Below are 15509 nucleotides of genomic sequence, written 5' to 3'. Positions count from 1 at the left end.
CTACTCTATTCCAAACTTAAAAATGCAAAGCATACTGCTGGTGGTCACCAAAAAAAGGTTTAAAGACTGTCTCAAGGCAAATTTTAAAAAATGTAGTATAAACACTGACAACTGGGAAACAGTGGACTGTGAGCGCTCCAATTGGAGAACAGCCTTTACCAAAGGTGTTGTGGGCTTTGAAGACACTCAAACTCAGGACGCAAGGGAGAAACGTGCTAAGAGGAAGGCACACTTGGCAAATCCACACCGTGATCAACTCCTGCCCAGAAACCTATGTCCCCACTGTGGAAGGACATGTGGATCCAGAATTGGCCTCCACAGTCACTTAGGGACCCATTGTTAAAACTGAGTTTATGGAAGACAATCTTACTCGGCCTCGAGGCATCGCCAAAGAAGAGTAAGAAGCCCTGCAGCAGCACCTAGGCTTGTCACTCAGTGTGGCAGAACCTGTCACACTGCCCTAATCCTCCTTTCTGGGTTATAAGACTATTGCATGGTTATAGATGTTTTTTTAAAAAAACCAGAAATAGTACAGTGGTACCTCGGGTTAAGTACTTAATTCGTTCTGGAGGTCCGTTCTTAACCTGAAACTGTTCTTAACCTGAAGCACCACTTTAGCTAATGGGGCCTCCTGCTGCTGCTGCGCCACTGGAGCACGATTTCTGTTCTCATCCTGAAGCAAAGTTCTTAACCTGAAGCACTATTTCTGGGTTAGCGGAGTCTGTAACCTGAAGCATATGCAACCTGAAGTGTATGTAACCCGAGGTACCACTGTACAAGAATGCCCATGCATGTGAATGCAGTAGATACAGTTCAAGTAAAACAAACTATTTGGTCCTCTTGCGTTTTAAGAACATATTCATATTCTCTCTATCTCTCTCCCCCCCCCCAATTAAAATCAGTAGGGCTTAAAAGTCCTTAACTGTATATATAATTTTTTGAAAGAAATCTTACATGGAGGTTGCATTTAAAAGCAGTTACGGAACTAAAGATTAGAAAGGCACATACTGGCATTAAATAGAAGTTCACTGATTTTGTCCCATAGCTTTTAATTTTATTATTATTTATTAAATTTGTCGGTCACTTTATCTCATCCAGGGCAACCTGAAGTGACTTACAGTCAAAGAAACAGACAGTGAACCCCACATGGATACATTAAAACCAAGAGGATAAATGTTTTTAAAAGCACCCCACACCAAGCTTAAATATCTTTAACAAGGAAGGAAGGAACAAAGGAAGCTGGTTTATACCAAGTCAGACCACTGATCTCTCTAATTCTGCATTGTTTACACTGGCTAGCTGTGGTTCCTCAGAGTTCCAGGTAAGGGACATCCCCATCTCTACCTGGGATAGAACATCAGACCTTTTCAGTGCCAAAAGTCTCAGGCTCTTTGAGCTGCATCTCTTCTCCCAGCAATGATGAAAGCCTCTGTCCCGTGCCATCATCATATAGAATAACATAATATAGAAAAAATAAATTCCGTGTTTACTGCACAATGATCTGAGAACAGTTAAAAAGTTCGAGCTGCAAGAGTGTGACCCAGCTTGTTTCATTAATAACACATGTGACAAAGATCAGAGCATATCCAAATTGGAGAGATAAAAAGAAAAAATTTCCAGCATCGTAAAAAAACTATATTCGTATACCATGTAGTATTTTTAAAAAATGGAATAGAGATGCATCAGTTATTAAAACCAGTTTTACCATTGGCAGGAAACATAAAAAATCCCATCCCAATCAAACGCATCTGGGGGAGAGGGGGGGACATAAAAATCAAGCATGGGAAAAAACCCCTCAAACGTAAGACTTCTCACGGAAAGATGGGCCTGATGAAATTATTTAAATGATGCACATTTCCTTTTGATATGGAACTAGCAGGGAACAGCTGATATTAGATACGATGAGAAGTTCTCCACCCGCAACACTGGGTGGAAGGAAACATTGATTTTAATTTAGCTTGCCACAAAGTGAAAATAAGGCTTTTAAAAAGCCCCCAAACAACCCTGGGTTTACTTGAACATGCAATGGCCAGGATCCAAAGAACTCTACAAGGAGTTCCATGTGCCTAGGGGACTGTGGTTTTGTGTTTCTCAAAAATCAGCCTCCGTGTGTGTGTGTGTGTGTGTGTGTGTGTGTGTCAACAGTCCTACTGAGCATGCGTGTGATGGGTGTTGTCAGTAAGGTAAAAGGTAAAGGACCCCTGGATGGTTAAGTCCAGTCAAGGATGACTATGGGGTTGCGGCGCTCATCTCGCTTTCCAGGCCAAGGGAGCCGACGTTTGTCCACAGTCAGCTTTCTGGAAACCAGAGTGCATGGAAACACCATTTACCTTCCCGCCAGAGCGGAACCTGTTTATCTACTTGCACTGGCATGCTTTCAAACTGCTAGGTTGGCAGGAGCTGGGACAGAGCAACAGGAGCTCACCCCTTCGCGGGCATTCGAACTGCTGACCTTCTGATCAGCAAGCCCAAGAGGCTCAGAGGCTGCCACCCGTTGTCAGTACGGCCTGGCAAACCCCTGTAAATCAGAAATGTCTGCACCCACATTATGTGTTGGGCAGTACCCAGAATGAACCTGCCACTCAGCTCTTTGATTCTGGGGAATGGGAGTATTTAAAACCATACTTTGCCCTGCTCCAGTATACTTACAGACGATCTTTCTAAGGTGTAGCACAGGAAGTAGGCATCTAGATATACCTGTAGTTGATGGAATGGAAACCATCCAGACAACAAATCTTGATATAAAGTTTCCTACCCTGAAGCACCACCAACTGAGATTTGCACGTGTGTGTTCATCACTTGATGTCCCATCACTTGATAACATGTTGTTGAATGTTTGAATTCTTTCTAGTGGTCTTCTGACCTTTATTCTATGAAGGGGTGTTTACGCCAGTTCCTATATGGACAGAGAACTTTGGATAAAGAATCAGATTGATGTAAGGAGAGGAAGATAAAAGAAATTCAGATATGGGGGTATGGAACTGAGATCCTTAATATTATTGTTATCTATTAAATTTATATGCTGCCCCTCATCTAAAGATTTCAGGGTGGTTCACAAGATAAAAATATAGGGTAAAGGTAAAGGGACCCCTGACCATTGGGTCCAGTCGTGGCCGACTCTGGGGTTACGGCGCTTATCTTGCTGTATTGGCTGATGGAGCCGGCGTACAGCTTCTGGGTCATGTGGCCAGCATGACTAAGCCGCTTCTGGCGAACCAGAGCAGCGCACGGAAATGCCGTTTACCTTCCCACCAGAGAGGTAACTATTTATCTACTTGCACTTTGACGTGCTTTCGAACTGCCAGGTTGGCAGGAGCAGGGACCGAGCAACGGCAGCTCACCCCGTCATGGCGATTCGAACCGCTGACCTTCTGATTGGCAAGTCCTAGGCTCCGTGGTTTAACCCACAGCGCCACCCGCGTCCCTTAAAATATAGGATAGAAGACCCAAAAAATAGTTAAAGCAAAAATAAAACAATAACCCCCACCCCATCATCATATATGATGTTTGGACTAGCCTTCTGCAACCTACTGTCCTCAATATGTTTTGGACTATAATTCCCATCACCCCTGACTTTTAGCAAGGACTGATGGAATTATCATAGAATCATAGAATTGTAGAGTTGGAAGGGACTAAAAGGGTCATCTTTTGCCCAAGGTGGGGCTCAAACCATGAGATTAAGGGTCTCATGCTCTACCGACTGAGCTATCCCAAACATCTGGAGGGCACCAGGCTGGGAATGGCTGGTCTAGATCCTGGCATTTAACGGGGAAAAAGCCTGCGAACCAGAATGATTTGGAAAGATTGTGTAAAGACTCATTTTAATCAGGAATTACTAAAAATGGGAATACTGTGGTACCTCGGGTTAAGTACTTAATTCGTTCCGGAGTTCTGTACTTAACCTGAATCTGTTCTTAACCTGAAGCACCACTTTAGCTAATGGGGCCTCCTGCTGCTGCTGCGCCGCCGCAGCACGATTTCTGTTCTCATCCTGAAGCAAAGTTCTTAACCTGAAGCACTATTTCTGGGTTAGCGGAGTCTGTAACCTGAAGCATATGTAACCTGAAGCGTATGTAACCCGAGGTACCACTGTATGTGAATTATTACTTATCATTATAAAAAATATTTTTAGGCAAGCTTTATAGGTAAAAAACATCTCAAGGCAGTTTAATTTTTTTAAAGTGTAAAATATATAAATAATAAAATTAGCTAAAATAGTAGCATTACAATTCCATGTGCAAAATTCCACTGAACTTAAAACTGTTAACTGTTAGGCTTATTCTTTCTTAGCATCTCTCAAACCTCTGAAGATCTTTTGCCCGAACGGTCTTCTAAATTCATCTTTCCTTTTGCTTTTGGGGGACATTTGGTGGCAAACCCTGACTCAACCCACCCGTCCCTCAGTTTTTTACAACACCTTTCAAGCTCCAAGTGAGTAAATTTTGTAAAACGCAATTTGCTCAAGCTTATAAAGGATACCCCATCCTTCCTTTTTGTCTTCGCCATGCCTTGGTGGCCCACCAGCAAGGTTGTTCTAATCAACAGGGTTTTAAAGCAGATGTAAAGCTTTGATTTGTTTGCTCCTATATGAGTTCATCTTTCTTTCCCACAGTCTGCTGCCCATATTTTTTTTCAGCCAAGGTTGCTTGGCAGCAGAAGTATTGGCGTGTTGTTTTTTTTGTTACGTTCTTTTTTTCTCCCCCCCCCCCCATTCTCTCTTTTTTGCCACTCCATTTGCTGGGGCCATGTTGGCTTTCTCTGTTGTTAGAACACTCTGGGTCAAGTGTAGGCGTGTGCTTGCTTTACAAATAACATCCCCATCACTGCTAATGTCTGCCTCAGATGTTAAGTTGCTGGTGGCTTTGTCTGAGGGGGCAACTTCACGTTGTAATCTTGAATGCAAATCACTTTTTGTTGCTTTTGTTCCTTGAGAAAGGAGAGGCTGAAATGGAGCTCAAATAATTTATTTCCATGAATACATTAACCAGGCTTATCTATTGTGGCTGCTTGAGGACTGAAAATAATTAGCACAAAGCCACATTTCCTTCACAGGCCATGGAAAAGAGTCAGAGTCTTGCTGCAAACCCTGAATTCAGTTTCTGTAGAAAGAAAGGTTCGGGGGGGGCGGGCAAGAGAGATTTAACATATTTCAAGGGCAACTAGAATTTCTGGTGGGAACATTTTCAAGCAGAATGAAAAACATTCCCTTGTGAAATATATTGCTATTTGAACTGGGAATTTCTTGGGCTTGTTGTAACACATCTCAGACTGTCCCATTAACGCAACTCCTTTTTCTTTTAAATAGGGCAGTCAGGTATGGGCACCCTCTTTGTATCCTTGGAGATGTACAGCAAAAAAGTACTTTTGTCTTTAAAAGCATGAACTCAACAAGATAATTCAAAACCACTATCCAGAAGCCGTTTTAGCAGCTTTGCAGGGGTGCTGTAATAAATGATCCGAAACACCTGGGAGAGAAGGAATTGTAGCTAATACGTTGCAGTATATTGATAATTATTTCATATACAGTGCTACCTCGGGTTACAGACGCTTCAGGTTACAGACAGTTCAGGCTACAGACTCCGCTAACCCAGAAATAGTACCTCGGGTTAAGAACTTTGCTTCAGGATGAGAACAGAAATCGCATGGCGGCTGCGTGGCAGCAGCAGGAGGCCCCATTAACTAAACTGGTACCTCAGGTTAAGAACAGTTTCAGGTTAAGAATGGACCTTCAGAACGAATTAAGTTCTTAACCCAAGGTACCGCTCTGCCTGTTTTATATCTCTTTGTTTTACATGTGAAACCTTATTAGTATTATTATTTTTAGCATCTTTTGCAGTCCTGAGTTCATCCAGAGCTTTGGCCCACTTGACCATCTCCCTACAAATGTTGACTATTCATGCATGAATTTCCCCTTTCTTTCATTTCTTATGCACACACCCTCTTTAAATCTCAGTTTATCTGTAACCTCCTTCTGCAGCCACACTGGTTTTTGTGGTTCCTTCCTACTCTTCTTTCTTGTTGGATTTGTCTGCATTTGTGCCTTCAAATATTTCACCATTAAGAAACTCCTATGCATCTTCGACTCCCTTTTCTTTGAGTATTTCTCACCATGGAATCTCATCCACTAGTTCCTTAAGCTTGAAACCAGCCTTCTTAAAGTCCAGAGGGTATCACCTACACTACCCTCAGCTTTCCCTTGCCTCTGTATCATGAAACCCAAGAGGACATGATCACTTTCTCCCAAACTTCCCAGTACTTCCTCTTTATTGATCAGTTCCTTCCTGTTGGTGAGGTCCAGGTCCCAAGAGAGATGATCCCTTTGCTGTTGTTTCTTCCACATTCCTGGAAATGAAATGTCAGTTAATTGTTAATTAACTGAGTTCCGTAGATTACATGAACTCAGTTTAACAGTCCATCCTCCACCCAACTATCTCGGACAAAGAGCCAGGATGTGACTCTTCCACTGGGTTTTAACAACACAGGGTGATAACAGAGTTCTGTACTCTGATGTTCATCCCACCATCTGGCAAATAAGGTATCTGGCCTTTTATGGATTCATTTAATCTATTTTTATTTAAATTTGAATCTTTGGTACGCTTCTGGTTCTTGCCATAGTGCACAGTGTATATGCAGAGTTCCCTTTTGCTTTAATCTTGCTGGGTGGTTAATTTTCACGAGATCGCTTTTAGCTCTCGTATTTTGTGAAAGTAAATAGTATTTCCCTCTTTCTCTTTTACGCATGACTTTATAACTTCAATCATATTCTCCTCTTTGAAAGGGACTCCTTCAAAAGCATCTAAACATAGGCTTGATGTGACTGCTTACAATTTTTGTCTCTTTTCAGCACTCCTTATATTTTTCTCTCCTTCCCCACTCCCTTTTTATATGAAAATAAACCCACCCTTGCTTGAAGCAACACAGCAGTGCTAATCAGCAAGTGTTTTTGGCAGCGAGCAGCAATGCGGACACATCTGGAAGGCCTAACAGGAAGTCATTCCTTGTCCAAGTAACTTTGCAGAGCAAGAGGCCTGGGATGCACTAACAGGGCATTTTTGTGATGGTACAGAAATGTTTGCTCTCTCAGTCAGTCGAGAGAAGTCAGAACCTTATCATAAGCAATTAGCACTCATTAAGTGTCATTTCACACTGAAACATTTTTAATTCCTATCCTGCTGGGACTGCACCGTATCTTGAGCCAGTTAATCATAAACACAGATTCCTTGTGTTTAATTATAAGCATCGTGACTGCTGCCTATCCCTGGGCTCAATAAATTGAGCTCATGCTAATCTCTGGCTGCTGATAATTGAACCAAAGAAATCAGAAACGGGATATAAAGCAGCCAGAGATTTATGCCTCTTTTGAGGAGCTTCCGTGTTGAGGAGAACAGGAATAAAGACCTTGTGGACCTCCAGATGTTGTTGGACTACAACTCCCATGTGTCCAGCCGGCATATTCAGAGATGATGTGAGTTGTAGTCCAAAAACGTATCAAGTTAGCCACCCTAATTTGCAGCAGCAAAAAAAGAAAAAAGGTTCAGGGCACAGGTGGCATTTTTAAATTGAAAAATAGTCCACTTGACTATTTCAAGAAAATAATTTCTGCCCCTTATTTCTTATTTTAGGGCCCTCGTATTTACTGGACCGCCTCTCCTGGGATGCCCCACAGAGGACCTTAAGGTCCATGAATAATCATAGTTTAGCGGTCCTGGGCCCTAAGGAAGTCAGATTACCACCAGGGCCAGGGTCTTCTCAGTGATGGCTCCGACCTGGTGGAATGCTCTGTCCCAGGAGACTAGGGCCCTTCAGGATTTAACCTCCTTCCGCCGGGCCTGTAAGACAGAGCTATTCCGCCTGGCCTTTAATTTGAAATCAGCCTGATCTTTTATTTCCCTTCTCTCCCCTCCCCCTCCCCCTCCCCTTTTATGAAGATCACCCGCTCTGAGACCCCACAGCCAATTCTCCCCTGGCCTCCTCGCTGGCCCAAGGAGGACTAATTCAGCCAGCTAGTCCTGGTGAATATCTAATGCTTATTAGATGGATTTCCCCTAAATTGATTTCTGAACTTTGAATTTTATTGTTATTCATGTTTATATGCTGTATTTTATGCTGCTTCTATGTTGTATTACAATTAAGTGTTTTAAATTTGTTGTTAGCCACCCTGAGCCCATTTTCTGAACCAGGAAGGGCAGGGTATTATAAATAATAATACTACTACTACTACTACTACTACTAATAATAATAATAATAATATAATAATGCCTCTATCTTGAGTGGTGTACATCTGCATAAAGAGTAGCTTCACAAATAATACACTAAGCTGCAAACAGATTTGCATTTATTAAAAATATGTGAGTAACACTGAGCTTACAAGCATGTTAGCCTCTCATAATGAGTAGGTTTCCCCCTGGGTATGGCTCTTTGCTCTTTAGAACTCTCCACAGCTGCAAGCTTGTTGTGGCACTTTACCATTCCTTTTGAGATATTTTTTCAATTCCCACCTGATTCATGTTGTACTCAGTGTTGCTATGGCACAGTGAGTCTTATGTAATACAGTTGGGTGTGTACCTCACTGTTAACCACATAATGCAAAGTCCATGCACCTGTTTTTTTCTTTAAAAAAATTCCCCATGCTCATAAAACCATATATGTCTTATACAACAGCAATAATATAATTTTTAACATTTAATTTTACAGCACAAGCGTTCAGTGCACTCAGAAGGTCTGGACACCTCCCTCTCCTTTTCACAGCCATGAACTCAAGGAATTCTCTCCAACATATTACAAAGTATAAAACTAAGGCTATTCTGTGCTGAGAGACCTCAAATTTTCCATCCACCCTTTTCGGTATTATTTTTCTCCACCCCTCTCCTTTCCTCCTCAGTTGATTTCTCTCCAGCCATCTCAATGGAAGGCGCAGTAACTATGAAACACATCACTGCTCATTCTTCATGTGAAAAGATCGCATCCTTATACCCTAAAATGCCATATATCTGCCCGTGAGTGGTGGACTGGTCCTGGTTTCCTAGTTAAGACAAAGTCATGTGGTATATAGACAGATGGGTTAAACCCATAGCTTTCCTAATAAAGTGTAAGCTTTCTGAATATTTCCAAGGTAGCTTTGCAGTCTACAAACCAACCAGGGAAGTATAAAAGCAGCAGTAAGAAGTATGAGACAAAAAACTTTCTTGGGCCAATTGCTGTAGCAGGAATATAAGCTGTCAAGCTACAAATTGCTGTTCTTTAAGTTCACCAGATGTGAGCTAACATTACTGTATACTATGCAGGCTGCTAGTAATACATGGTTTTCCCCTCATATATCCATTCAACCCTAGGTGGGCTTATCGGTGGTGAAGGGAAGTAGCGGTAATGTCACAAGTTGTGACAGGTGGCTCTCAGCCACTCATTGTTAACTACCCACAGAGCCCCAACCCAGCTGCCATCTAGATGTTGTTTGATTGCAACCCTCATTATCCCTGGCCATTGGCCATGCTGGTTGGGGCTGATGGAAATGTAGTCCAAAGCACAGGTGAGGCTGATCTGGGACATAGCATTATGATGGCTGGCATTTGCAGAGTTTGTATAAATACTAGCCATGACTATACAGGTTATAGTTTTGCTCAGGTCTTGTTCCCTTGGGGGGTGGGGATGGGTCACTGAGAGTGGGTCCACGATACCATTCATTTTAACTCTACGTTTAGGCAAGTCATGCAATATCTTAATCCATTTTATGAAATCAAAATTTATTTCAAGCTGCCTCTCTATACTGTTTATGAATTGTGTCAAAAGGCTTTTCAGCATCTAATGATAACATTAGAAATTGGTCTTTATTTTTGTTTAAGTCCACCACTAATCTTCTTCTTCTTCTTCTTCTTCTTCTTCTTCTTCTTCTTCTTCTTTTCTTCTTCTTCTTCTTCTTACTATTATTATTATTGATTTTCCTGGTTTACAAAAGTATGTGCAATCTCTCTCTCTCTCTCTCTCTCTCTCTCTCTCTCTCTCTCTCTCTCTCTCTTTCTCTCTCTTTCTCGCTCTCTTTTTTACAGATCAGTTTCATTTGTTGAGACATTAGGAAGAAAAGGGGGAAAGAGGTGGAGGGGGGAAAGGTGGGTGGGGGAGGGGTCGGGTGGCGATGTTTCTATTATACTTAATATATATGGGGTTTTGTGTCAGCATTGCTTGTGCAGGTTCTCTGCTATTCACTTGTGTTCCTTTGGTGGTGAGAGAGGTTGGGGTTGGCCAAGGGTGTGGTTGTTTGTTTGTGATTGGCTGTGGTGATCTTTGTTTTCATGAAATCCACCACTAATCTCATATAAACTGCTGCTTGCCTCGTTTTTATAAAACCAGTCTGGTCATTCTCAATAACGGACATTATCACTTGCTGGATTCTAATTGCTAAAGTCGTTGTTAAATTCTTTGTATCAACATAAATCAGTGATACAGGCCAATAATTTGCACACTGAGTGTGATCTTTATCTGGTTTGAGTGCAACTGTAATATAAGCTTGGTTGAATGTCATTCATAAATTACCTTTATCAAGCATCTCTTTGTACAATTGGTGCTGATAAATCCAGTGCTTTTTTTCTGGGGGAAAGCAGGGGTACGCATACCCCTAAACATTTTATGAATCTTTGTACTTTTGTCCATTTACTGTATTTATTTCCCCCGATTTGAACTATAAAATGATAACTTTCTTGAGTCAAAATGAGAGTATTCCCTAAACATTTTTTAATATATGCTTTTGTGTGTCACCTAGATATGTTGTTTATTTTGTTAAAGGAAAGCTCTATATTGTCTTAAGCTACATATTTTGGCTTAGCATATAATTCCAAAGAGAACTTGAAAAATTGATCATTTGAGATTTTATAGACTTCATCTTTTCCCACCCTAATAATTGGGATTGTTGCTTTTCCTTTCTTGTTATTTGGGGTTTATTACTCCTGTTGCACTATGCAATGTGTCCATGGTTGGCTGTATAAAAAAAGCTGATCAAATATTTCATTTTCTTATGCATCAGCATATTTCTTGTAGACAGTTCAGAAATTGCTATTCCTTTCTATGATGTTGCCAGCAAAGATAAAGCATTATTTTTCTAAACGATAGTATTTTATGTTTCTAGGTTGGTGGCGACCAAAGCCAAGGAGCCATCTTTCTGCGTGAGTTTACCTTGATTCGGAGAGAGAGTCTTAATGAAGATTTCCTTTCAGATTTGCTGAATACGAACCACAGAATTGAAGATACGGTAGGACCGGCCTATCTTTTAAATATTATGGTGCATGTGAAAAATGCCATTTAGCATTTAGAGCGTTATTCTAAATGGCAGGAGAGATATTAGGTCAGAGATTTTAGGAAGAGCAGGTATACTAGAGCCATGGTTGGAACTGTTGGTGGCAAACTCTCCTCCCGTAGCAGTGCTCTTCTGGCTCCTTCCTATCCCAGAACTCATAAGGCAGCAGTTCTCAACCTGTGGGTCCCCAGATGATGTTGGACTACAACTCCCATCATCCCTGAGCTCTAGCCCTGCTAGCTAGGGGTGATGGGAGTTGTAGTTCAACAACATCTGGGGACTCGCAGGTTGAGAAAGGCTGTCATAAGGAAAGAGAAACTTGCACTGTAACAGGTATGAGGGAGAAGAGAGTCAGTTAGTTGAGAACTGTTCTACAGAGGTCAAGTATGACAAACTGGAGGGAGATCTACTGCAGCTCTGGCTGCTCTGCCAGGTTGCTCTGAATTCAAGAGAGAAGAGCGGAATGGTGAGCTGGAACCAGTAGCTCAGTCAGTATAGGCTGGGAGCAAACCAGAAGGAGCATCTCCCTCCCATAACCCTTCGGGAGTCTGGCATTAAGTTGTGACTGTTAGACAAAACCAGTTCTGGAGCATAGCCTAGTTAAGTAACAAGACTGCATAGAAGCTGAAATTTACCTGCAACAATTGCTCTATAGCATGGGTAGGCAACCTAAGGCCCGGGGGCCAGATGCGGTCCAATTGCCTTCTCAGTCTGGCCCATGAACAGTCTGGGAATCAGCATGTTTTTACATGAGTAGAATGTGTGCTTTTATTTAAAATGCAACTCTGGATTATTTGTGGGGCATAGGAATTCATTCATTATTATTTTTCCAAAATATATTCCGGCCCCCCATAAGGTCTGAGGGACAGTTGACCGGCCCCCTGCTGAAAACGTTGGCTGACCCCTGCTCTATAGTGTAGGCCAGACTTCACCAACTTACTGTCCTGTGCGTTTTGTTGCACTATAAATCCCAGTATCCCTGAACAATGACTATGCTGGCTGGGTCTGATAGGAGCTGGAGGACAACATCTGGAGGGCATCAGACAAGGCTGGTGAACTCTTACTGAATAGTCATTATTTTGATGGGACTTGCGTGAGCCTAGTTTTCTCTAGATTTTGCCTGCTTTGTGCTAATACACTGAATTTATCTCAATGTTTCTGGTGTCGAAATCCTGTCCCTGAAATTAAACAGAGGCATATATTTTTGGTTAGCATTTCTTCTTCTTTCCTCCTGTCTTTGCCTAAGTCCTGCAGACCAGAACTCCTCCTGCTGATTCAGTTTATCTTTTCATTTGTGGACAACAGTCCAAGCGATGGAGGTTATTGTGTATCATTTTGTGTTTGTTAAGATTGTGGTTCTTTTAGCATATACACTTTTCCAAGGTTCTGTGTTGTATTCAGAGAAGACTCTCTGATTGTATGTAGTTGTTTCATCTTGGTTATATAAATTTATTTTTTAGAAAGCAGATACAAAGATAATGCTTTGTGCTGCAATTCAGCTGCACTTGTGATTGTGGAGTGGATATGACTGGTGAGAACACGGTTGACTGGAACATTAGAGAGATGAGGATTGCTAAAATAAATAAATCTTGCTTAGGTCAAAGAACATACTTAACAAAGAGGATGGATGCATTAAGAGGATGGATGCAATAAACAATCCCCTGGTAATTCATCTGCTTTTCGGCAAACCATCTCTAGGATTCTCACAATCCCACCCAAAGAGTTCACACATCAGGCAAAATCAACACTTTGTTTTTGCCGTGTATAAATCTGTTGGTGAGACTCATAGTAGAATCAAGCAATGCTTTTCTGCCAAGACAAAAAGATTCTTTGTGAAGAGGATGCGATTAACCCTCACTGTGATTAATGATGTGTGGCTTGAATCTCTGTGCATCGAATGCAATGCTCCATAGACCAGCAGGCAACCTTTTGTTAGTTTTGTGTCTGTTTTGCTGGCTTGGCCTGTGGTTGTATTGAAATACATTGGTCTTGTGCCGGACTACAAGTATTTGTACATGGTTAACAAGCGATAGTACTGTGTTAATTATACAGAAAGTTCCAACCAGAAACTATTTCTTCTCAGTAAGTTCATTTTATTACTCGATATAATGTAAGCAAAAAAAAAAAAGCTTTTAAAAACAACAACACACACCCTGATAGCTATGCTACATCTTAAATTTTCATTGAGAAATTATATATTTTTTTGGTTGACAGATGCCAGAAAATCAAATAAGCTGAATGTGAATGAACAGAATATGAACAGGATATTTTAAAACTCTGTGGTCCAAAGGAAAGCAGAGCAATATGTTTGGCACCAGCTTGGCTGCAGGAGTTGAAGAAAAGAGGCGTTCAAGGTGCTATCCAACTGTCTTAGGGACCCTGCTCTGCATTGGTGTAGGGTTTACTCCTTCTCCTGAGGAAATCCCACAAGGCAGCAGAGGTTTAGGATCAGAGTTTTCATTCTCCTATATGGGCTAAATTACCAGGCTGATGAATTCCATCTGCCCCTCAATTCCCTTTACAACACATGCAGAAACTGCCTTCTTGACCATTGGACCCACTGCCTTCTTGACCATTGGACCATTGATCTCATCCGATCAATCCACTGTAGCCTGTCTCCACATGCAGGGGAAGTCTATAACTCACCTTTTTAAGCCGGCCAGCCAAATCCTTTCACAGGGTCTAGCCGCTGTTGCATGTTGGCAGCTTCTAGGAGCCACAGATGAGTGCTGAGTGCAGGGTCGGGACCAAAGGTCACCCCTCCAGGTACTACCCCTCCTCTACCACCCAATACACTGCAATAGTGGTGTAATGGTAAAGGTAAAGGGACCCCTGACCATTACGTCCAGTCATGACCAACTCTGGGGTTGCTGCGCTCATCTCGCTACATTGGCCAAGGGAGCCAGCGTACAGCTTCTGGGTCATGTGGCCAGCATGACTAAGCCGCTTCTGGCAAACCAGAGCAGCGCACGGAAACGCCGTTTACCTTCACACTGGAGCGGTACCTATTTACAGTGGTGCCCCGCAAGACGAATGCCTCGCAAGACGAAAAACCCGCTAGATGAAAGGGTTTTCCGTTTTTCGATGCGCTTCGCAGGACGAATTTCCCTATGGGCTTGCTTCGCAAGACGAAAATGTCTTGCGAGTCTTGAGATTTTTTTCGCTTCCCCCCCTTTTTCTAAGCCGCTAAGCCGCTAATAGCCTTTTAGCCGCTAAGCCTTTAATAGCCGCTAAACCGCTAATAGCGCTAATCCGCTAAGCCGCTAATAGGGTTGCTTCGCAAGACGAAAAAACCGCTAGACGAAGAGACTCGCGGAACGGATTAATTTCGTCTTGCGAGGCACCACTGTATCTACTTGCACTTTTGACGTGCTTTCGAACTGCTAGGTTGGCAGGAGCAGGGACCGAGCAACGGGAGCTCACCCTGTTGCGGGGATTCGAACTGCCGACCTTCTGATCGGCAAGTCCTAGGCTCTGTGGTTTAACCCACAGCGCCGCCCTTGTGTAGAACTATCTAAATAAATAGAGGTTGCTGATTCTATCACTCAAGGGTATCTCCTGGTTCACACTTCTCTCCTTCGTTATTGAAAACTGGCATAAAAATATCTGTGAACTTTATCAGCTCAGAAGGTGGAGAGATCATGTCTGAATGATTTCTCACTTTAAGTGGAGAACTAGAATTTCAGGCAGATGCCTGGCCTAGATCCCTCATGGTTTTCATGGTCAGGAGATTTTTGATGTGGGAAAATATTTCCTCCTAGAATACTCTTCCCTACATCCTGAATCTGATACTTTATTGGAAGGTTTAGCACTGGGTATTCAGATTACCTCTTAGATCACAGGTTCCCAGTGTGTGGTCCATGTTCGCCTCTAGACAGTTCCAACCTTATTTCAGGCATCATGATATATCGGTAAATCGTAGTATTTAGCTGATGATATATTGCAATGTTGAAAACCATATCAATGGCCCAGCCCTGTCAATGGGCTATCGGTGGTTTGCGGGCTTTATTCTGATCGCCTGCAGCAGTGACTTTAGCATCTAGCACAGCTCATTAAATTGGTGAACAACAGACAGAAAAATGGTCTGCCTAGATACTCTGCAGTTATCTATTTGTCTGGGGTGGTGGTGGAATTTGGGAACCACAGTCTTAGATTATAGCACAGTAGCATAAGGCTAAAAGGCCAGACTTTATGGCTTCATGACAAGAGTATTGTTACATTGTTA

At 42.2% G+C, this 15509-nt stretch overlaps 1 protein-coding gene across 2 annotated transcripts in view; it reads left to right on the top strand.

Annotated features, from left to right (window-relative positions):
- ADAMTSL1 (ADAMTS like 1) overlaps window positions 1-15509 on the top strand; it is a 485290-nt gene that overhangs the window by 67853 nt on the left and 401928 nt on the right. For both annotated transcript variants that reach the window (XM_080987684.1, XM_080987682.1), the window contains exon 2: window positions 11117-11239. In XM_080987684.1, the coding sequence (XP_080843810.1) occupies window positions 11117-11239 (123 nt within the window). The remainder of the gene's footprint in view (window positions 1-11116; window positions 11240-15509) is intronic.

This window comes from Podarcis pityusensis (genome assembly GCF_964106645.2).
Source record: "Podarcis pityusensis genome assembly, chromosome: 17".
NCBI lineage: Eukaryota > Metazoa > Chordata > Lepidosauria > Squamata > Lacertidae > Podarcis > Podarcis pityusensis.
This window is presented reverse-complemented; position numbering and strand designations above follow the sequence as displayed.